At 40.6% G+C, this 24,307-nt stretch overlaps 1 protein-coding gene and 1 pseudogene across 1 annotated transcript; one reads left to right on the plus strand and one right to left on the minus strand.

The window, feature by feature from the left end:
• Window positions 1-1,997: 1,997 nt before the first annotated feature.
• LOC115176987 (enoyl-[acyl-carrier-protein] reductase, mitochondrial-like) lies at window positions 1,998-22,818 on the plus strand (annotated as a pseudogene).
• Window positions 14,761-19,219, minus strand: smpdl3b (sphingomyelin phosphodiesterase acid like 3B). The gene is made up of 8 exons (XM_029737870.1): window positions 19,041-19,219; window positions 18,663-18,876; window positions 18,356-18,453; window positions 18,081-18,224; window positions 17,427-17,596; window positions 16,986-17,166; window positions 16,583-16,716; window positions 14,761-15,460 (listed from the first exon to the last, which is right to left on the minus strand). The coding sequence occupies exons 1-8, from the start codon at window positions 19,120-19,122 to the stop codon at window positions 15,098-15,100; spliced, it is 1,386 nt and encodes a 461-aa protein (XP_029593730.1). The 5' UTR covers window positions 19,123-19,219; the 3' UTR covers window positions 14,761-15,097.
• Window positions 22,819-24,307: the final 1,489 nt, after the last annotated feature.

Here is a 24,307-nt window from a genome sequence, read left to right on the forward strand (position 1 = left end):
CAATCATAATGTTAAGATACCATAATCCAATTGATAGCATATTACATGGGAAATGAATGGTTAGTGTTTCATTTACAATGTTATGTGTGTTACTGGTGATTTCTGTCCTTTGGTGGGCACATTTCACAATTTAATTTACTCAACACATTCACAAATGGTGGCTTTGATCACAGTTTTGAGGTTAAGGTTGCTTGATGTTCATAGGTAGCTAGCACCACAAGCAAACATTGCGCAAATCCCTCTTCACCCATCATCAACACCAACAATCTCTGCAATCCTCCTCCATGCCATTGATTTTGTTTCTGAATTCTAATCTCGGCAGAAAAAAGAAACGTCCCTTTTTCAGGACCCTGTCTTTCATAGACAATTTGTAAAAATCCAAATAACTTCACAGATCTTCTTTGTAAAGGTTTTAAACACTGTTTCCAATGCTTGTTCAATGAACCATAAACAATTAATGAACATGCACCTGTGGAACGGTCATTAAGACACTAACAGCTTACAGACGGTAGGCAATTAAGGTCACAGTTATGAAAACTTAGGACACTAAAGAGGCCTTTCTACTGACTCTGAAAAACACCAAAAAGAAAGATGCCCAGGGTTCCTGCTCATCTGCGTGAACCTGCCTTAGGCATGCTGCAAGGAGGCATGAGGACTGCAGATGTGGCCATGGCAATAAATTGCAATGTCCATATTGTGAGACGCCTAAGACAGCACTACAGGGAGACAGGACGGACAGCTGATCGTCCTCATAGTGGCAGACCATGTGTAACAACACCTGCACAGGATCGGTACATCCGAACATCACACCTGCGGGACAGGTACAGGATGGCAACAACAACTGCCCGAGTTACACCAGGAACGCACAATCCCTCCATCAGTGCTCAGACTGTCCGCAATAGGCTGAGAGAGGCTGGACTGAGGGCTTGTAGGCCTGTTGTAAGGCAAGGTAATCTCAACGCTGTACATTACAGGGAAGACATTCTCCTCCCTCATGTGGTACCCTTCCTGCAGGCTCATCCTGACATAATCCTCCAGCATGACAATGCCACCAGCCATACTGCTTGTTCTGTGCGTGATTTCCTGCAAGACAGGAATGTCAGTGTTCTGCCATGGCCAGCGACGAGCCCGGATCTCAATCCCATTGAGCACGTCTGGGATCGGTTGGATCGGAGGGTGAGGGCTAGGGCCATTCTCCCCAGAAATGTCTGGGAACTTGCAGGTGCCTTGGTGGAAGAGTGGAGTAACATCTCACAGTAAGAACTGGCAAATCTGGTGCAGTCCATGAGGAGGAGATGCACTGCAGTACTTATTGCAGCTGGTGGCCACACCAGATACTGACTGTTACTTTTGATTTTGACCTCCCCCTTTGTTCAGCACACACTATTCAATTTATGTTAGTCACATGTCTGTGGAACTTGTTCAGTTTATGTCTCAGTTGTTGAATCTTGTTCATACAAATATTTACACATGTTAAGTTTGCTGAAAATAAACACAGTTAACAGTGAGAGGACGTTTGTTTTTTAGCAAAGACAAATCATATAGAATTGGAAAACCAGACATAGCAGTGATTTGCTTTCCTCCATCTTTTTTGTTGCGCTTACCCAGAACTAATGACAGGCTGAACTGTGTTTCATGAGCAATCTTCTACTACTCACCTGCTTGGTTAACCGCTGTGGTGGCAACGTGAAATTTGCATAAAGTAGAGCAGAGCGCCGCTGCTACGCATTGCTCTGTGTGCGCCTGTTGAAAATGAATGGGGGGGCGGAACTTTTTCTGGCGAATTCGGAAGTGGTGGAACGCCTACTTGACTCTGACATGCCAAGGGTTAATCCAAGACGGCTAGGTTTACGGGTTTATGCTTTTTATGTTTTAAAATGAAGGTGTCAAGTATCACATGGTTATGTAAAAGAACCGAGGTGAGGAGGCATACAGTATGTAGAACTTTCACCAGTGGATCCACCACTCAACAACAATAGCTATCAAGCGTGAGGGGTAGTATTTGTAGGTATTCAACTGAATCTTCAATCAATGGTTGTACGGCCCTATTGTACAGAAACCACGAGGAGCCTTCTCAAATTGTTCAGTAAGAATGTTAGCTATGTTAAAATATTGAGTACTATGTACCATTGAGTCTGGATGTAAATGCAATGCTGCCGTGACGTACTGTCATAGTTACAGATGTATCGGAAGAGAGAATCCAGAAGACTTGACATGTGTCTTGTGTGTTTTACAGGTTGGAGAGCATGGAGCTTCCCTCTGTTGGTGCTAAGAGTGTCCTTGTAAAATTGTTGGCAGCCCCCGTCAATCCTTCTCACATAAACATGATCCAAGGTAAAAAGGAATGAAAAAAACACACACTGGTGACACACACAATTACATTTATTGTTTAGTTCCTGTCATGAATGAACTGGATCGAGATCAAATTGATCCTAACCATAGTTGTTTTATATCCAAAGCCAATGTCCGTATTTGGTCCTGCAGGTACCTATGCCATCCCACCTGACCTTCCAGCAGTAGGAGGAAACGAGGGGGTGGCCCAGGTGATCCCAAGAGATGCTGGATTAGGTGAGTTAATACTTTAATGCTCACGAGATACTACTGAGCTGAAATATCTGTCTAGGTTTACATTCAAGCTCTTTCAATGGCCCTTCATGCCTTAGAAACCAGGGGCCTCATTTATAAACCGTGCAAATCTACTAAATAGATCCCAAATCATGCATGCACCAGCTTTCATGCAAAAGTTGTCATTTATAAAAACTGAACTTGACGTGAAAATGTGCTCGCCTTCCCGCAAACTTTAGACCATGCGTACGGACAGTTTATAGTGGTTGAAGTATTGCGTTGCAAGCATACAAGTAGATTAGAATTTTGTTCAAATGGGGTATAGTCTTATTTATAACAATAAACAGGTTAATAACAATATGCAATCATTTGCCATTAGTGAAAAGAGAGAAAATATTTGATTTCTTTGTATTTTAAAATATTTGGAAATAGGCATCTATTTCCTAGGCTATTATTTATTTAATTTCCATGATCATTGCATAATAAATTCCTCACCTTTTCTGTGATGGTTTTATAATTACGAGGTAGCATAGGCCTAAATAGTTAGCATAGGCCTACAACAAGGATACCATTCGTCTTCTCTAATTGGACCCACTTCACAGTAGTAAAATAGATAAGCTAATTTAAGTATTTTGCTCTATGCCATCCGATCCGGAGCACAGTTTATTAACAGTGGAACAGAGTTGTACTTCTGTAGCTTACTTCTGAATACTGTAATTTCCCATTTCTTGAGTAGATAATATTGCATTCATACACAATCCATTTTTCATCACCACTGCAGAATAAATTCTTCACCTTTTCTGGTCATGATGGGTTCATATTCTCGAAGTAGCCATAGCCTACAACAAATTATCATGGGCATCTCTCATTTAATTGGGCCTATTAGGCTATTATTTCAAGTATTTTGCTCTATGCATCAGAAAGGAAGCTGGTTTGTAACATACAGTAGAATTGAACAGGTGAACAAACAGTTGATCTTTTGCATTGATGTGTGTATGGCTACCACCAGGAGTAAACAATGTTTCAGAATTCGGGCAGAGCAGCATAGGTTCGAGAATAAGTAAATCCAAAACATTAGTCCCTATTAAATTCAGACGGTCTGTTACAGGTCCACAGCAATTTGAAATTGTTGTCGTCTTTCATAAACCTTTTGCCTGTCAGATAACCTAGGCCTACAGTAAATGTCACTGCAAAAGTTTAACATTCTGCCATCACCTACAAAGACATTTGTTACGTTCTCCCCTTGTGTGTAGTACGTCTGAGGAGGAGACGTAAATGCCTGTGCCTACGCACACAAGGTAAACTAGATGGATGGGGAAGAAATGTGGGGTGTAATGAGCGGAAATAACCAGACAACAACCAGAACTCAATGTTAGCCCTCGGGGGATGTTTAGTAAAGTAATTAAGCAAACAATATAAAAACACCCATAAAGAACCAGTAATAAAACAAACAAAAAAACAAACCAGGGAAGGTAAGAGAAGGAAATGTTTGGGATCGGGGTCCAAGTAATGAAAATAAACAAAAGGTCCCTCTTCTACACACCTAATCCTTCCTAACACACTCTAAACCCTAACCCACTTTCCTACCTGGTTCCAAAAAGAAATACAAGGGTGACACCCACCCGGCTAACCTAGTGTGTAAAACAATGGGTTATCTACGTAGGAATGTACACCCATGGGCAGATCTACCTTTTCCCTTCTCCAGGACCTAGGTAGGGTGGAGTACCTCAGGAGGACAGGCTGAAACACAAACAAAGATAAATTAAAACAACAAATCATCAAATCCTCAACTAGCCAAAAAAAAAAAAAGTGTTCCCTCTCTCTGAGCTCACATGGCAAACAGTTATCCTCTCTTCAATCAGCTACAGCTGCCAGGACTCCGGCCCGAAGCCACGCCCACCATCGGAAAATGGGGAGCAAGAAAAACACGTCACACGTAACACTATTGCTATTTCCTTTAGGAAACTGCATCGGCTTGATTCGAATACTTCCAAAGTGTACAGCAAATAAGGGAATAATTGTCACCATAAAAGGTGAATGATGGGCGTTTTTCACAGTTTCAGGACGCGTCTGATTTATAACGGAAACATGCGTATGTATGGCGTGCGCCAAGTTTATAAATCTCAATATTTTGTATGTGTGCAGTCTTTACAGAAATGGCGCACGCAGATATTTTGTGTGAAATTTACGCAACGGTTATAAATGACGCTATTCGTACGCATGTTTCTCGTTATAAATCAGACCTGTCGTGAAACGGCATGCGTAAACAAGCATTATAACTCCGCCTGAAGAATTCCCATCATTCACCGTTTATGGTCACAATAACGCCTTTATTTGCTGTTTGGAAGTATTGGAATTAGGTCAAGATAGTATCTAAAGGAAATAGCAATGGTGAACAAGATCAAATGTCTTTGGAGGTGTTGGCAGAATGTTTTCTTTTGCAGTGACATTTGCGGTATCTGACCGTTTCTGAAAGACAAAAACAATTGTAATTTGTTGTAGACCTGCACTCACTTTTTCCTGAACCTAAATATGCTGCACTGCCAATGACTGTTCACCTGTTAAATTCTACTGTATGTTATCAACCGCACACCCTGTCTGATGCATAGAGCAAAAACTTGAAATTATAATAGCCTAACTAAAAGTCACAATTAAATGAGAGATGTGCAGGGTAATTTGGTATATGGATACTACGGGAATATAAACTCATCATGGCCAGAAAAGGTGAGGAATTTATTCTGACAAGGTTATGATATATATATCATGACCAAAAGTATTAGGACACCTGCTCTTCGAACATCTCATTCAAAAATGATGGGCATTAATATGGAGTTGGTCCCCCCCTTTGCTGCTATAACAGCCTCCACATTGCTGCGGGGACTTACTTCCATTCAGCCACAAGAGCATTAGTGAGGTTGGGCACTGATGTTAGGCAATTAGATCTGGCTCAACCCCATTTAACACCTTTCATCCCAAAGGTGTTCATTGGGGCCGTTGTTGCTCCTAGACGTTTCCACTTCACAATAACAGCACTTACAGTTGACCCGGGCAGCTCTAGCAGGGCAGAAATTTGACGAACTGACTTGTTGGAAAGGTGACATCCTATGATGGTGCCATCTTGAAAGTGACTGAGCTCTTCAGTAAGGCCATTCTACTACCAATATTTGTATATGGAGATTGCATGGCTGTGTGCTAGATTTTATACACCTGTCAGCAACCGGTATCGCTGAAATGGCCGAATCCACTAATTTGAAGGGGTGTCCACATACTTTTGTATATATAGTGTATGATTTATGTTTATATGAAATTGTCTCCTCAGTACATTTCACATTACAGTACTCAGGCGTAGCCTACAAACGTCTTTAGAAAAGGTGAACCTTCTGTTCTACCGTTACAATCTGAAGCACAGTTTATCGTACTATTTTGTGTAGTGTGTCCAATTAAATGATGGGACAAATGGTCATCTATCCTAACATGTTGTAGGCCTATAGGCTATTTTGCGAGTAGCCTATGAAACCATCTCAGTCAGAAAAGGTGAGGAATTTATTCTGCAATGATCATGAAAATGAAATAATAGGATATACAGTATACGCCTATTTCTAATTATTTTAGCATGCAAAGATATAAATTGGGTTTACGCTCTTCTCACTAACCGCAAATGATTGCATCTTGTTACTATATTTCGCTAGGCCTACCTGTTTTTTTATTACAAATAAGAGTGTCATCATATTACGCATTTGCACAAGGCTACTACTAGGCTACTCATGCCTTCTTGTAATGCAATATTTCAACCACTAGAAACTGTGCATATGCATGGTCTAAAGTTTGCAGGGGGATAGGCTCATTCTTGCGTGAAGTCCAGTTTTTATAAATGCCAACTTTTACATGAACTGGCATACTTATGTTTTGGGACATATTTTGTACCCACACAATGTTTATAAATTAGGCCCCAGGGCCTTATTCATTAGGGTGGGGTACAGAGTATTCAAATGTTTTGCAACGGAAAACAAAAACAAGTACTTGGACAAGTTTAGGTGGTCCCTCCCGTTTCAGTCCGTTTTCTTCTATTTGGTGCCTAATGAATACGACCCCGTCCTTTTCTCCCTCTCTCTGAGCAGGGACGTGGAGGACAGCAGCGGTTTTAGCTGAAGACGATGTGATCTCGCTGCCCAGGTTAACCCCTGCACTGCCTTTGGGATGCTCTCTGACTTTGAGGAGCTGAAACCAGGTGTGCTAAGTTCACCATTTCAACATGTGTAACGGCTAGCTTAGCATCTACATTTTTGCCCATTGTACCCTTATCCAATACCTTTTTAACACTACTGCGGCTAAGCCAAGCAGTGCTATATGATTCTGACCTTGTTATGCATCCACCTAAGTTGCTGGAAAGTGTTAGGTTCTAATTCTCAGAGTAAAAACTCTATGGACACTATGAAAGCTTAACCAAGTTTATTCTTCCCAGATGGTCAATACAGCTGCATTAGACAAAAACCTTGTCACACAATCACTGATATTTAACCCTTCCTCCGAGTCTCCTCCTACACATCTGTACAAACATTGTGTCTTTCCTAAGTGCCATAAACTTTTATTTCTCCCTAATCCATGGCTCTCTCCCCTTATCAATGCCTGCCACATGTGATCGCTTTCCCTACACTCAGTACATTCCAAGCTTAATTGCCCCCATCATATACTTTCCTCCTTCAGATAGCCGAGGGGCTATTAACAACAGAGGTTAATGGTTATCTGAAGGAGGAGGAAAGTGTGGCTCAGTTGGTAGAGCATGGTGTTTGCAACGCCAGGGTTGTGGGTTCGATTCCCACGGGGGGCCAGTACGGGGGGAAAAAAAGAAATGTATGAAATGTATGCACTCACTACTTACTCTAAGTCGCTCTGGATAAGAGCGTCTGCTAAATTACTAAAATGTAAAAAATGTTATGGCACCCCTCATTTCTCTATTACAACTAAGGATTTAAAGTTCATAATTCCAAACCTATCAAAAGGAACATGAAAGTAAAATGTCAGAGCCAGCAAAGTAGGTTTGGGTTGGCCCAATAGTGTTAAAACGATACAAGTTAGCTTCAGTCTTTTATACAGAACCTAACCTTCCTTCATCACAGTACACTATATAATATGTGTATTGCACTGCTCTTTGTATGTGAGTTCATTCCAGGTGACACAGTGATCCAGAATGCAGCCAACAGTGGTGTGGATCAGGCTGTCATGCAGATTGCTGCTGCAAGGGGGATCCAAACCATCAACGTGGTCAGAGACAGGTAAATCCAAACGGACAGTTTCGTATTCATTAGGACACGCAACTGAAAATCTTTTGCAACAGAAAACAAAAATGAGTGTTTCTTATGGGTCAAGTCCAGGTAGTCCCTCGACTCCCTCCCTGTTTCAGTCTGATTTCTTCGGTTTGGTGCAGAGTGAATAGAACCAATGCATACTGCACTAAGCTACATTTCAAAAAGAGAACATCTGAATTAGTGACTGATTTAAGAATGTGACCTTTCAGCAGCTGAAGTAAAACAATTTAGGGGGAGGATTCCAGCCCTCATGATAACACTGGGTTATCAGCTGGGAATCTGATATAATGAAAACAGCACTGAGTCTTGTTCTAGAACAGGGTTGTTGTAAGTAACCCACTGTCATAATATAGCCTACTACCCTAATAAAGTGATGTCTATGTGTGAGAGAGACTGCTATAGAAACTTCCTTGGAGAGCAGTGATTATATTAAGCAAGGTTGCGTATTCAAGAAGGCCCGTGTTGAAGAACTGCATGTACTTGCGTGTCCCTTTTCACAGGCCAGACCTCACACAGCTTATTGATAGGCTGAAGGCCATGGGCGCCAGTCACGTGATCAAAGAGGAGACCCTGAGATGGGATGAAATGAAGGAACTTTTCAAGGTCTGTGGATTTCAACACTGCTCTGAAGGCTTAAATATGATAGTGAATTTACATCCAAGAAAATATCATTATTTCATTTCCTTATAGACCCGTCCAAGGCCTAAGCTGGCATTGAACGGAGTTGGGGGCAAGAGTGCAACGGAACTCCTCCATCACTTACAGTAAGTATTCAGGTGACTGAGCTGAACCTTCTTTGTTGCCATAGCTTGATGTTCTGAGATTCAAGGGGATTTTATATCTGATCAAGTAAATAGTCCCCCCCCCACACTTTTTCAGAGTTGGAGGGTCGATGGTGAGGTATGGAGGGATGGCCAAGCAGCCAGTCACTGTTCCTGTGGTAAGACTGCTACTTCCTGTAATACTACCCTTTTCTACCATGTTCCTCTAGGAACTATTTCAACAGACCGTTTACTCTCCCTCTCACAGACATGAGATAACTGAGCAAATACGATCATGACGCGTATTAGACAGGTTTATTACTTTAAAAACAATACTGCAGGGTCCAACTAGAGCTGTTACACTGACCATGTTACCGCCATCGGCAGTCACGAGTCATGACTGCAGTCAAGTTCCACGTGATCAAATTCCAGACGATTCCGCAGGTGAAGAAGCCGGAAGTGGAGGTCTTGGGCTGGCGTGAGTGGTCTGCGCTTGTGAGGCCGGTTGGACGCACTGCCAAATTCTCTTAAATGACATTGGAGGTGGGTTATTGTAGAGAAATTAACATGACTTTTTCAGGCAATAGCTCCAGTTGACATTCCTGCAGTCAGCATGCCAATTGCACACTCCCTCAACACTTGAGATATCTTTGGCATTGTGTTGTGACAACTGCATATTTTAGAGTGGCCAAATATTGTCCCCAGCACAAGGTGCACCTGTGTAATGATCACGCTGTTTAATCAGCTTCTTGATATGCCACATCTGTCAGGTGGATGGATTATCTTGGCAAAGGAGAAATGCTCACTAACATTTGCGAGAAATAAGCTTTTTGTGCATATGGAACATTTCTGGGATCTTTCATTTCAGCAAATTAAATATGGGACTAACACTTCGCACATTGCCTTTTATATTTTTGTTCAGTGTAAATCAAATCTAATTTAACACATTATTTAGTATATGTAAAGACAACATTAAATTAAGAATAGTCTGATGGGTGACAATATTAGCTTATCACTTGTGAATGATTTATTATCAATTGTGAATGATGCCCAGCATGTGCAGTAAGGCAAGAAACAGCACATGCCTTTTTTTTGCGACTTTTTAAAAAAAAAACATCGTCGCACACCTCATGTATCTTAGCTCATAGGCCTATGTGTTTTTACAAGGTTTGTATCACAACTAAAGTGGCCAAATAACCTCTTAATATTAAGCACATTAATTTGCTTTACAACCGGTGTAGAGCCAAACTGGCAAACATACGTAGGTGGCGTGTGAGTTTAAAGTTTAGGGAAGATCATTTTCACCATTAAAAATGCACCTATATAATTAAGCATTACACACAATCGCATTTGCGGTCATTTTTGAGAACAGTGTTTTCCCGCTGATTGATTGCATTTAGGAACATTTGCGCTTACAGCCTACTGCCATGTGCGCATTGCTGCGCTTATAATGTCAAGAAATAGCCTAATAGTTTATCAACATTTTAAGCTAAACGTTCTAACCTGTTGCATAAGCCTCATTGCTTTCAAATGGTTTTTTGATGTGAAGGGTTGTATTAATTTGGGCTCTTATTGCATCCCACAACTGTCCCAGAGTAGGCTATGTTTGTAATATTTATTTATTGCGCAGAAGTACAAGTTGACCAATAGAATAGGTCAACTTTTGTACTATGGGGGATAGTAGACTGACATGCAGTGCATTCGGGAGGAGTATTCAGACCCCTTGACTTTTTCCACATTTTGTTAAGTTACAGCCTTGTTTCCTCTCATCAATTTACCCACTACCCCATAATGACAAAGCAAAAACGGGTTTTTAGAAAAAACAGATCTGACATTTACATACGTATTCAGACCCTTTACTCAGTACTTTGTTGAAGCACCTTTGGCAGCGATTACGGCCTCGATTCTTCTTAGGTATGACGCTAAGCTTGGCACACCTGTATTTGGGAAGTTTATCCCATTTTTTTCTGCAGATCCTCTCAAGCTCTGTTCGGTTGGATGGGGAGTGTTGCTGCACAGCTCTTTTCAGGTCTCTCCAGAGATATTCGATCAGGTTCAAGTCCGGGCTCTGGCTGGGACACTCAAGGACATCCAAAGACTTGTCCCAAAGCCCCTCTTGTGTTGTCTTGGCTGTGTGCTTAGGGTTGTGGTCCTGTTGGAAGGTTAACCTTCACGCCAGTTTGAGGTCCTGAGTGCTCTGGAGTAGGTTTTCATCAAGGATCTCTCTGTACTTTGCTCTGTTCATTTTTCCCTCGATCCTGACTAGTCTCCCAGTCCCTACCGCTGAAAACATCCCCACAGCATGATGCTGCCACCACCATGCTTCATCGTAGGGATGGTGGCAGGTTTCTGTCAGACGTGTCACTTGGCATTTAGGCCAAAGAGTTCAATCTTGGTTTCATCAGACCAGAGAATCTTGTTTCATATGGTCTGAGAGTCTTTAGGTGCCTTTTACTGAGGAGTGGCTTCTGTCTGGCCACTCTCCCATAAAGGTCTGATTGGTGGAGTGCTGCAGAGATGGGAGAACCTTCCAGAAGGACAAACATCTCCACAGAGGAACTCTTGAGCTCTGTCAGTTGCCATAGGGTTCTTGGTCACCTCCCTGACAAAGGCCCTTCTCCTCCGATTGCTCAGTTTGGCCGGGCGGCCAGCTCTAAGAATAGTCTTTGTGGTTCCAAACTTCTTACATTTATGAATGATGGATGCCACTGGGTTTTTGGGGACCTTCAATGCTGCAGACATTTTTTGATACCCTTCCCCAGATCTGTGCCTCGACACAATCCTGTCTCTGAGCTCTATGGACAATTCCTTCGACATCATGGCTTGGTTTTTGCTCTGATATGCACTGTCAACTGTGGGACTTTTATATAGACAGGTGTGTGCCTTTCCAAATCATGTCAAATCAATTGAATTTACCACAGGTTGACTCCAATCAAGTTGTAGAAACATATTAAGGATGATCAATGGAAACAGGATGCATCTGAGCTCAATTTTGAGTCTCACAGCAAAGGGTCTGAATACTTACAGTACCAGTCAAAAGTTTGGACACACCTACTCATTCAAGGGTTTTTCTTTATTTTACTATTGGAGGTCAAATAACACATATGGAATCATGTAGTAACCAAAAAAGTTTAAACAAATCAAAATATTTTTTATATTTGAGATTCTTCAAAGTCGCCACCCTTTGCTTTGAGGACAGCTTTGCACACTATTGGCATTCTCTCAACCAGCTTCACCTGGAATGGTTTTCAACAGTCTTGAAGGAGATCCCACATATGCTGCGCACTTGTTGGCTACTTTTCCTTCACTCTGCGGTCCGACTCATCCCAAACCATCTCAATTGGGTTAAAGTCGGGTGATTGTGGAGGCCAGGTCATCTGATGTCGTACTGCATCACTCTTCTTCTTGGTCAAATAGCCCTTACACAGCCTGGATGTGAGTTGGGCCTTTGTCCTGTTTAAAAACAAATGATAGTCCCTCTTAGCGCAAACCAGATGGGATGGCGTATCGCTGCAGAATGCTGTGGTAGCCATGCTGGTTAAGTGTAAATAAATCACAGTGTCACCAGCAAAGCACCATCACACCACCTCCATGCTTCGCGGTGGGAACCATACATGTGGATATCTGTTCACCTACTCTACGTCTCAAAGACACGGCAGTTGGAACCAAAAATCTCAAATTTGGACTCATCAGAACAAAGGACAGATTTCCACCGGTCTAATGTCCATTGCTCGTGCTTTTTGGCCCAAGCAAGTCTCTTCTTCTTATTATTGGTGTCCTTTAGTAGTGGTTTCTTTGCAGCAATTCGACCATGAAGGCCTGGTTCACGCAGTCTCCTCTGAACAGTTGGTGTTGAGTTGTATCGGTTACTCTGTGAAGCAATTATTTGGGATGCAATTTATGAGGCTGGTAACTCTAATGAACTTATCCTCTGCAACAGAGATAACTCTGGGTCTTCCTTTCTTGTGGTGGTCCTCATAAGAGCCAGTTTCATCATAGTTCTTGTTTGTTTTTGCAACTGCACTTGAAGAAACTTTCAAATTTTCCGGATTGACTGACCTTCACATCTTAAAGTAATGATGGACTGTCATTTCCCTTTGCTTATTTGAGCTTTTCTTGACATAATATGAACTTGGTCTTTTACCAAATAGGGCTATCTTCTGTATACCACCCCTACCTTGTCACAACACAACTGATTGGCTCAAACGCATTAAGAAGGAAAGAAATTCCACAAATTTACTTTTAACAAGGCACACCTGTTAATTGAAATGCATTCCAGGTGACTACCTCATGAAGCTGGTTGAGAGAATGCAAAGCTGTCATCAAGGCCAAGGGTGGCTACTTTGAAGAATCTAAGAAAATATTTTGGTTACTACATGACTCCATACAATGTAGAAACTAGTAAAAATAAATTAAAACCCTTGAATGAGTAGATGTGTCCAAACTTTTGACTGGTACTGTATGTAAATAAGGTATATATTTTTTTATTATAAATTTGCAAAAATGTCAACCTGTTTTCGCTTTGTCATTATGGGGTATTGTGTGCAGATTGAGCATTTTTTTATGTAATCCATTTTAGAATAAGGCTGTAAAGTAACAATGTGGAAAAAGGGAAGGGGTCTGAGTACTTCCGAATGCACTACAGGCTAGTGCTTTTTCTGTTCATTAGACCTACTCATCTTGTTGGCTGACAAATTAGGCTAAATGTGGACAGTTCTTCTAACGTCTTCAATATGTGCTTTGGAATTCAAAAAAGCACTAGCCTATGGCTTCCCTGTGGCTCAGTTCGTAGAGCATGGTGTGTGCAACGCCAGGGTCGTGGGTTCGATTCCCACGGGGGGCCAGTACAAAAAAAATAAAAATGTATGAAATGTATGCACTCTGGATAAGAGTGTCAGCTAAATTACTAAAATGTAAAAAATGTAATAAAAGGGATGTACACAGTTGCATCCCTGATGTGTCTGTCTTCACTTGTAGCCTACTTCTTAGCTGAGACGCCTGTGAGAAGGACACGGTCACATGACGGGCATTGGCTAATAAGAATTTAGAAATCTGAGAGAGCCATGTGAGTGAAAGGTGCTTCGTAGCATTGCAGCCGGGAGGAGGGAATTATAATTATTATATTCAGCCCAAGGGCACAACCGCCACTTTGGCTGCAAAAGGCATGGATTTTTATGGCCACACAAGGGGGATGCCGCCGGGAAATTTGAGGCCTGGTAAGTGAATGAAAGCTTCATGAAGTGTGTGCAGCCTGCACAAGAAACAAATCATGCATTTCATGTAACTTTTTTCAAATCATCATTAGTCACATCATGCAGCCTTAGAATGTATTCATCTAAACATATAGCCCAACGTTTGTAACAACTAAGCATAAATAACTCTAAATTAAGCATATTGGAGGACCTGTTCATTAACCGCTCGATAGAATACCTGCATGTGCGGACTTCCTTGGAAATATTTGAGAAAATATCCTTTCTATTTTATTCAGCTATGTTCAATTGTATTCTTCATACTGGAAAATAATAAAACATAATGCAACGGAATTCTAAGCAAATCTTGTCTGCTAAATGAACTACTGTAGCCCACAGCCATATCAGGGCCAAACATAAGGACAAAATAGACTACATTTTCTTCATATCATGTTTCTTTAGACCGGTCTAGAATAAATAGTGGATTTATTGTGATGGTGTAGGCTATATATATATCCATTTAATTAGACTTGTGTAGATGTAGATGTTCCAAAGGTCTGCATCAGTGGCTTGTAGGCCATGCGTGGAAGCCAGGAGATAAACCCATTTATGTTAATTAACGGTCCGTGAGAGGGCTGTTATTTGCTTAACTATCACCGGCTGACAAGTTCATGACCGCCACAGCCCTAGGTCTAACTCGATCTTCAAAACATTATTAAGTGATTTATTAATATAGGGACTATATAGAAATTAAACCATTGATCATTCTTGCTACAGTCTACCACAAAGGATGGTAGACTGTAGCTCTAACTAACTAACTAACTAACTAACTAACTGTAACTCTAGAGTATCAAAAAGATTTTCAGGCGGTATACATTTTTGTTTACACCAACTAACATGAGTTAAAATAAGTCACAAAAAGAGTTTTGAAATCAAACGTTGTGGATCTTCCTATTAAACAATTTTATTCTAAAGTTTCATAGCATGACGTACTTTAACAAGCGTGGTACATGGTTGAAATTGAGATGCACAGACTGGAAAATGCAGCATGCAGTCAATCTGTGAATTCTGATTGCTATATTCAAAAAGAGGCATTCATGAAAGATCTTATGTTTAGAAAAGGATACATTAATCTATCTGATTAAATCATTCAAGGTAAATGTCCTTAATCGCAACATTTGGGAGAAGGACTCCATAGATTGGAGCAGCCGTTCAGTCCTTTCATTGTAGGCAGCCAGTAGTAATGGGTCCATATCTTTGGTGCACATTGAGATCATTAACAGCTTGCCCAGACAAGACTGATCACCACAGAGAGAACTGGCAACATGGCAACACCAGTCGATGATGCCCTCTCTTTCTCCAGACAATGCTCGTACCTCTCAAAGTCTACCTCTCTAGCAGCACACACGTGGTCGACGCGGCAGTCACTGTTGCATTCTGTCAGGTCGTAGTTGACTGAGTTGAACTCGTAGTACTTCTGCAGGTAGCAGCGGTCGCTGGCCATGCGCTCTACGGCCTGGTGCATGGAGGCCGGGGAGGCGTCAGGCACACGAAAGCTCTCAGTGAAGCGGTACTCTTTCTCCCAGCGTGCCTGGGCCATGTTGGCATGGGTCAGGTTCAGGTAGTAGGTCACCATGTCCTGTGGGTTGAGAGACAGATTGGAGACACTAATACCTTTTTCACACTACTGAGTCTAGTTTAGTGAAATCAAGTCCGAATTTATTTAAAGTGCATTTTACATGGGTCACTCACAACACACATTACATCGTTAAAAAGAACAATAGGGAACAGCATTGAAGTAAGGGGAACAATGTGGAAAAGAGAGAAGCCATGGCACCATAGTAGCAGCCTAAGCACAGAGCTGCTGTAAATGTGTAGTTATTTTAATCAGCTGTTTTGGATAACATTGTGTGTTTTATTGCTTATATATGTTGTTACCCACAAATTTTGCAGATGGACTGGCAGGTCAACTCTTTTTGGCTTGGCTAGCTACATTTTAGTCATTCAATTTTAGTAGACACTTTTATCCAGAGCGACTTAACGGTGCTCAAGTGCACATGGACCGATTCTTCACCTCTGGGATTCAAACCAGGGTTCTTTCGTTACTGGCCTAACGCTTTAACCGCTAAGCTACTTGCCACCCCCTGCTAGCTGGCAATTTTTTTATTTGAATGATGCATCTGGACACTACCAGCTTTTTTGTTGCACCTGGCTGCTTTTAAAAACATCAATTGAGTAGTCACCTTAAGCTTAAGATGCAGTGGAGGAATGCAGTGCTGAGACCGACGGCTCGTTATGGGTGCCACACATTGTGAAGGAGGAGAACTCCAGTGGCAACATGTCCTCTACAAGACAATCACCAGACTCCATCTCCATCAACCATTTCCCTGACAAATGTCATCTGATCAAGCCATGAACTGACCTTCTCCATTTTGTTTTTGCTTTTGAAGCGCCTTGACATTTTTTTATTTTATGAAAGCGCTATAGAAGTTTAAGAAATTATTATTATTATTAAAGCAGAAAATACTCCACAAAGCTGGTAGCAGCAGGGTAGCACATCCAGCACAGTTGTCGACCACGTGTGTGCTGCTAGGAAAGAATGTGAAAATAAACTATCTGAGCCAGCACGGTATGGTTTGGTTCGGCCCTATATTATTAATCAGGCAATAACGGAGGAGGCAGAGTGGTAAGATTTTGTTTCTGAGCAACCATTAAATTGACAGATTTTTGGGGCTTTTAAGAAGAGTCCAACGGCTCTTACTTTGACTAGAAGAGTTTGGGTGTCATATTCAAAGACGCGGATCCCAGGGTTGTTGGCTCCGTCTATAACCCCAGGTAAGGTGGTCTTCCAGGGAGTGACACCAGGGGTAAGGAACATGGTACTGATGGGGGAACCTGGGGAAAGACAGTTGGTGAGATACTATAGATGAGAGGCACAAGTACTATAAGTTGGCAGCACACATGCATTTTTCTCTGCATCCAATGTTTGAACAATCATGTTCAAATGTTGAGTTAGCCTGGTCCCAGATATGTTTGTGCTCTTGCCAACTCCATTGCTATGTTGGCAAAATAGCAAAAACAGACTATGGCCCTGGCTAATGTTGAATGTCTTGAGATGATGGAACAAAGTTTGTAGTATGTGTATCCGTTAAATGACACTGTACCTTCCGAGCTGTAGAACATGCGGAAGCTGTCAGTGTGATGATGGCCGAAGAACTGTCCGATAATTAGAGAGTGATGCTTCTGGATCAGCTCTAGGTAACGTTTGTTGAAGTTGGGTCGAAACCAAGGCTTACTCCGCTTCTTCTCAAAGAACCCCGGTGGAACGTGGCCAATGATGTAAACCTAAGAGAGAAATCGGTGTGGGATTGCGATTAAATCATAAAGGGATATCCTCAAAGTCTGTATGCAACATCTGCTTTACAAGTCTCAGACAGGGCTACCTCTTCATGAGAGCTTGATTCCAAATCACCTCCACTACATATGAAGAAAACAGGAGTATGTTATCTCTATATTTTCTAACAGACGCCTGGCTTTTACTGGCAGAGTTACTAGGCACTTATCTTCTCTTGCTATTTCTTGCGACATAGAGAGCGTGGTAAGACCTTTTCTTTGTTGTTGGCAGCTTCTGTAAGAACATGGTCTGCCCAGTTGAACTGACCGGCTGGATCGTCAACTTCTTCTGTGGCCTTGTTCTGGTCGTAGTATAGGTTAGTGTTGAGGACTACAACCCTGTAACCCGGTCGGTTCAGCAGGTTCTCTGTATAATATCCACCTATAAAGAAAAAAAGGGAAAGACAATACAACTAATTGGACTGGAGTTGATTGATTCCATTCCAGACTCCATGGACTGGTTTTCCAGACACAGATTAACACAAGTCCTGAACTGAAAAGTTATTTTAATTAATGATTTCAATTGAGCATGCTTTTTAGTCCAGAAGGCTTAATCTGTGCCCCGGAAACTGGCCCCAAGTGGTATACCCCTACCCATATCCACACTGTATTACCTCAACTACCTCGTACCCCTGCACATTGACTCAGTACTGATATTCCTTGTATATATATTGTTTTTATTGTATTACTATTTACATTTTTTATTTCGTAAATATGTGTCTTACTTTTTAACTATAAACTTTTGGGAATGGGCTCATAAGTAAGCATTTCACTGTAAAGTCTACACTTGTATTCAGGGCATGTGACCAATATATATTTTTTTGACTTTACATGACCAGGCCTAGGCAGGATCTGTTGTAGCTTACCTGTGCGGAAGGTTGTTTGAGACTCTGGTTCCAACCAGCCCTGCCACAGCTGTGCTGTCTGTTCATAGATGTTGTTCTGGGCTGGGGGTAGCTGGTTCTTCGGATGGTAGTCATGATTTCCCAGCGCTGAGTACACTTTAGTATCTGAAAGGTAACATGAGTTGATCATATGGCTTTGATGAATAGATCCAAAAGGACAACAAAAGGAAAACAAAATATATTTCAATTTGGCCCAGAGGGACTTCCCCCTCAAAAGCAATGGAGGTTAGACACACTTGGAAAAACAAGCTTTATGATGTGGGTGAGGTTGCTGATAATGGAGAGAACCGCCTCTTCTCCCAGATCCTCGTTAGGGACATGCGCAGTGTCATCTCTGTAGGGCAAATGTCAGGTTGTTATAAGGGGCCTCTTTTAGATAAAGTCAATCACATGTGTAGCTTTATATACAGTACATGGGAGCCATCCTCAATGTTCTTCAATGGAACATTTTACTTTAAGAAGGTAAATGGACAAGTAGTTAAATTTACACACACACACACACACACACAAGGGCTACATAAAATAAATGTTAGATTGTTGTACCCAGTCCAGACGATGAAATCCGGATCTGGCAGAATGTATTTCATTGCATACACTGTGGAGTTAATAAGGTCCCATGGCGCATCGCAGAGGTAGTCTCCAAATTTTCCCGCACTGGGCGCGGGACGTTTTCCACTGGATGCACACACAAGCTCAGGATTTTCGGTGTGTTTATAGGTTGGGTCCCAGTGAATATCCGTGATGTGCCAAAAGTTTCCTGGGAAAATAAGTGCTGATGACGCGCAGATAGATCGACTACAGCATTATCGAATGATTATCTAACAACACATAGCTACATTGTTTTCTATTGTTGATCAGGCTATATTAAATACATTATTTCAATTGTTGAATGTATATTGTTAGGCCATTTTATGCACTCACCTGACAGCCCCAGAACTTTCCCGCATGTGAAAAGAAGACAGGACAGGAGGATTGTCCGCATCGTAGCCATAGTGACTGTCATGGGGAAGGTAGACTCACTGGACAGACGTGCACGCCGTAATCTATGAAGTCATGACTCATGTCCCTAGTTGAATAGCCTAATCTCTAAAATGAAAGATAAGAAACAGCTGGGTTTAAGTTATACTTATTCATCTCTATATTCTATTATGCCTACTAATAGACTTATATGGTTCAATATATTTGTCAAAATAGGCTATAAACATACATTTGTCACCTGTAGCAAATACTATTTGTAACACTAATTAACAACTAGATGTAATGTTTTCTTTTGCTATTTGGTTCCAATAAAATTGAGAGTGTGATGACCCAGCAGTAGAACATGTCCTCTGCAACAGGGGACACACCCTTTTCTCGCCAATTCGATAAAAAGTTACTTTCGTAGTAGGTTAGGACAGTGTCCGGTTTCAAGGAAGTGGAACTTGTCATGTGACCGGCAAGGGAGAAGGAAGGCAGAGAGAGCGCTTTTTAGAAATGGAAAAGTATTGCGGTAGTATTGCTGTGTGCCAGATTGAAGACAGGAGGAGAAATGGAAGTGAATGAGGGCGAAGTATCGAAGGTGATAGTTCTCGGAGCCCGAGGCATGCACTGAGGGTCAGGATAAAGATGAGTCTGTGACAGTAGGAGTGACATTTTTGCGACAAGTGGACCCGTGGCTTTTGGCGGATCCATTTGTGGTTTCATGGTGGGTGAAAACAGAGATGGGTGCTGTGGAATCGGTGAACGTAACCAGAAATGGTCTTGTGAGAATTGTGTTTCTGCTGGTCAGAGAGAGCAGGCGCTCCATGTTAAACGAATGGGGACTAGAGATGTGAATCGTTTTGCTGTCAAGGAAAGGGCGTGGTTACTGGGGTAGCTGTAAATGTGATAGTTGACCAATTAAAGGGAAAGATTCCCCTTCAATTTTGCTAACCCTAACCCTTTTCCTAACCTTAAACTTGGTCTCCTAACCTGCTGCATAAGTTCTCCTATCCTGCTTAGGGTGACCACATTTAAAATAGGTTTGGTTTTGCGGAAATCCTTCCCACACCACACCACACCACACACACCATACCACAGACAATGAAAGCTCTTACAATATTCGATGATAACATTTCTCTGAAACAGGCTATAGGCTACATGTGCACCAGTTATGAGGGGAAAAGGGACCAAATTATTAGGGTGAGGCACAGCTTACTACACAATGTACACTTAGTATTACTTTCTTAGCTACAGTACACATATCTCCCTGGCATATTACATCATTTATGTAGCAGCAAGACATTTTTGGACTCACCTTGTTGTTCTGTGCCCACTTCAACAGGAAGGTGGCGTGGCAGTCCTTCGTTGGAAAATTCTGTCATCAAACTTTGTCATCAAAGTCTGGCATTCTCTGGATTTATGGTGCTTTCAAGACAACTGGGAACTCTGGGGGGAAAAAACAAGGTTGAATCATGATGTCAGTGATCTTCAGGTCGGAGCTCTAGAAAGATGCCTCAGTTCCCGACTTGGAATTCTGATTTGGATGACCGTTCAGTTGTCTTGAACTCACTGAAGTCTGAGATTTCCCAGTTCCGAGTTTCCGGTGGTTTTGAACGCGGCAGAAGTCATGCTGGATTGACAGCATGGCAAATGTTGAATGTTTATCCTTTTAAGCTTGGAAAAGAGACCCTTAAACCCAACTTGGACCACACACCCACTCCACTGAATAGCAGGCTAGTGATTGCTTTGCAATGCTTGCAGTTAGCCACTGATTCCTTTCAAACCACTCAATGTTGAATTTGCAATTTCCAACTTGATGTGTAATTTTTATATCCAATGGCCGATGAGCACCAATACGTTTTATCTAAAATTTCTCTTCATATGACAAGGATTGGAAAGGATTTGCCAGTAGATTGTCTACTTCATGATGATGACTGCTGGCTTGCTAGCTACGATTTTGAAAGTATGTTGACATCATGGCAGTACTCAAGGGGCATGAATTTTCAAGCTCTCCCCTAGAGATTTCCAACCCCTACACTATGTGTATTCAGCTGGCTGCCCCTCCACCACAGAAAGCACTGAGCTAGACTGAAACACCTGCATTTTGGAGCTGCCCTACTAAAGAAAACAAAAAAGAGACCATGTTTGTATGCAGCTTTATTAACTCAATGGTTATTATTTATATTTTACATTGTTTGCAAACTGATATGTGACATGAATTAATGCCAAAATAACATGCAAAACAGGCACACAAAAAAACATATATACTGTATATATATTTTTGTAGCTAAACAAGTGGGGCTCAAAACAGGTCGATCTCTGCCCACCTGCGCTGAATGATGGGTCGCCTTTGTTAATGCCCATGATTTTGGAATGAGATGTTTTACCAGAAGGTGTCCACATACTCATTTTATTTATTTATTTTTATTCAAAATACAGATCAACAATTTACATTCTTACATCATACAAAACAGAACACAGGTATTAACGATAAAATACTGGAACAAACAAAAAATATTTAAAAAATAAACAATTCTAGTGCAATTGTAATCACTCTGAAAAAGTCTTATTGTAATGATTTAGGAAATGTTATTCTTGTTATTGTTCACTAGGGTTAATGTTTTAATAAAATAGTTAAATTCAATTTAAAAAAAAGTAATTTTGGTATAGAATTTTGGAATTTTTGTTTTTGTATGAAATATTTGGCAACAAGAATAAAAAAAATCACAATCATTTCAGTGGTCTTGTTATCATTGCAATAGTAACATATTATATCTTTCATGTCAAAAACATGGGTGTTCATAATGGTAAATAAGTATTTCGCAAGGTTTTCCCAAAATTCGGACACAAATTTACATTCAAAGAACAAGTGAGACAGATTCTCACCTTTTTCATAGAAAACACAGATATCATCAATAGCCACAAATTTGGATATCATAGAATTACATGGATAAATCTTATGTAAAATTTTGAAGTGCTCTTCCTTAACTTTGTTTGGTATACAATATTTGTAAGGCCTTAACCATGCATTTTTCCAGACAATGTCAGGAATAAGCATGTTCCAGTGTAAGTTGGTTTTGTGAATGAAGAATTTGTCTTATATATTTATTACAACAAGATTTCTCAGGTAAGCCGACGCCTTCCAATTTGAGTTCTGGATAAACTTTGTGATCATTACCAAAGCTAAGATGAGTTTTCATTAGTGTAGTTAGACCACTGGGAACGGCTTTGATCCCAGAAATTAACTCTCTGAAAGGTATTGGAAACTCTTTCAATGTTAATGTTACAAATTGTTCATATGTGAGAATATTACCCTTGTTGTCGAAAACATCAAGAACAAAGTCAATATTCCTCTCATGCCAGCTAGAGTAGAACAATGACTTATTCTTTACAGTTATGTCAGATTTGTTCCACAAAAGAGCTTTATGTGGGGAAAAATTGTGCAGGAAAAATATTTTCCAGTCCATTAAAGCTTGTTGGTGAAACCTAGCCAATTTAGCAGGTAATCTTTCAGGAATATAATTACATTTCAGTAAAAATTGAAGACCTCCCAACTTATTAAACACATTATTTGGAATGAAATACCATATTTAATCAGTATTGATCAAAAATCTTTTCAACCAGTTTATCTTAAAAGTGTTATTTGTGTCAACAAAATCCAACACTTCTAGACCGCCTTCAGCTCTTTTATTAGAAAGGACTGACTTTTTTAGTTTGTGAGACTTATTTTTCCAGATGAAGTCAGAAAGGTCTTATTGATCTCTTTACAAGTAGCACGATTTACACCTAACGATAATGAGGGATACACAAAACGAGACAGTCCCTCTGCCTTGGACAGAAGTACTCTCCCAAGTATAGGAAGATCTCTTTGTAGCCAATTACTGAATATATTTTTTGGTTTTCTTAATTTTAGGAGAGAAATTCAAATGTTGTCTGACTAAGTGGTTTTTTGACAGATGTAGTCCTCAATATTTAACACAGTCCTTTACAGGAATATTTTCTATTTCTTTATCATCAGAGTCAAATAAACATAAGATTTCACATTTAGAAACATTCCGTTTTAATCCTGATGCAATAGAAAATGCAGTTATAGCATTAAGGGCATGGGCGACCTGGTCTTTGTCTCTTAAGAAAAGAGTAGTATCATCAGCCAGTTGGGAAATTTTGATTTCTTTGTTAAAAATGGTTAAGCCATACAAATTTGCATTATTCAGAATATCTAGAGATAGAAGTTCCACAACCAAAATGAATACAAATGGCGAAATTGGGCATCCCTGTCATACACTTCTGTTGATACTGAATCTTTTGGAAGTATTAAGGTTCAGTAACACAGAACTATTTAATACCATTTTAAAACATGCAAATTACTTTGATAAAATTTTCACCAAATCCAAAAAGGTTAAGAGACCTAAAGAGAAATGTATGTTCAATTGTGTCAAAGGCTTTACAGAAGTCCAAAAATAAGACAATCGCATCTGAGTCAATTGCATCTGAATAATATATAAGGTCCAAGACTAAACGAATGTTAGAGTTTATGTGACGACCCTTCATAAATCCTGTTTGAGTCTCATTTATAATGGTATCTATTCCTTTCTTTAATCTTTTGGCATAAACCAGAGCAATCAATTTCTAATCAATATTTAATAAAGTAATTGGTCTCCAATTGTCAATGAGAGAAGGGTCTTTATCGGGCTTCGGAATCAATGAAATAAGGACCTGTTTCATAGTGGAGACCATTTCCCCACTTTTAATGCAATCTTGAAACATATTAAAAATCAGGTCTTCTAGTAACTCCCAAAACTGTCTATAGAATTCAACTGACAGGCCATCAGGGCCAGGTGATTTCCCTTTTTTCATTGAATTCAGAGCCTCTCTAATTTCTTCAATTGACACAGGTGAATCACAAACTGCGTGGAAATCATCCTCAATTACAGGGACATAATTCTGAATGTGGCAAATGTAGCTTTCACAACCATCTTCCTGAAATTGAGAGCTGTAAAGGTTTTCATAAAAGGAATTGACAAATGATGATATTGTAATGGGATCTTTGCATAAAACATCGTCAATTTTGAGTGCAGTTACAGATTTTCTTTTGTAGTTTCTCTTTTCATGTGCAAAAAAGTAACTAGTGTTTCTTTCCACCTCTTCAATCCATTTTGCTCTTACCTTACAAAGGCACCCTTTGCCAGATCCGTGTAAAGCTGTTCTAATTCTAGTTGTAGACTTGA

Source organism: Salmo trutta, chromosome 37 (assembly GCF_901001165.1).
Source record: "Salmo trutta chromosome 37, fSalTru1.1, whole genome shotgun sequence".
Taxonomy (NCBI): domain Eukaryota; kingdom Metazoa; phylum Chordata; class Actinopteri; order Salmoniformes; family Salmonidae; genus Salmo; species Salmo trutta.

What these genes read in the sequence shown, in the direction of transcription:
- smpdl3b (XM_029737870.1), bottom strand. Translation starts at nt 19,122, where the DNA reads ATGACAGTCACTATGGCTACGATGCGGACAATCCTCCTGTCCTGTCTT. An exon ending in GAAAGTTCTGGGGCTGTCAG is followed by an intron (nt 18,877 to 19,040) that starts GTGAGTGCATAA and finishes TTATTTTCCCAG; the next exon opens with GAAACTTTTGGCACATCACG. An exon ending in CCCAAACTCTTCTAGTCAAA is followed by an intron (nt 15,461 to 16,582) that starts GTAAGAGCCGTT and finishes CTCAACCCACAG; the next exon opens with GACATGGTGACCTACTACCT.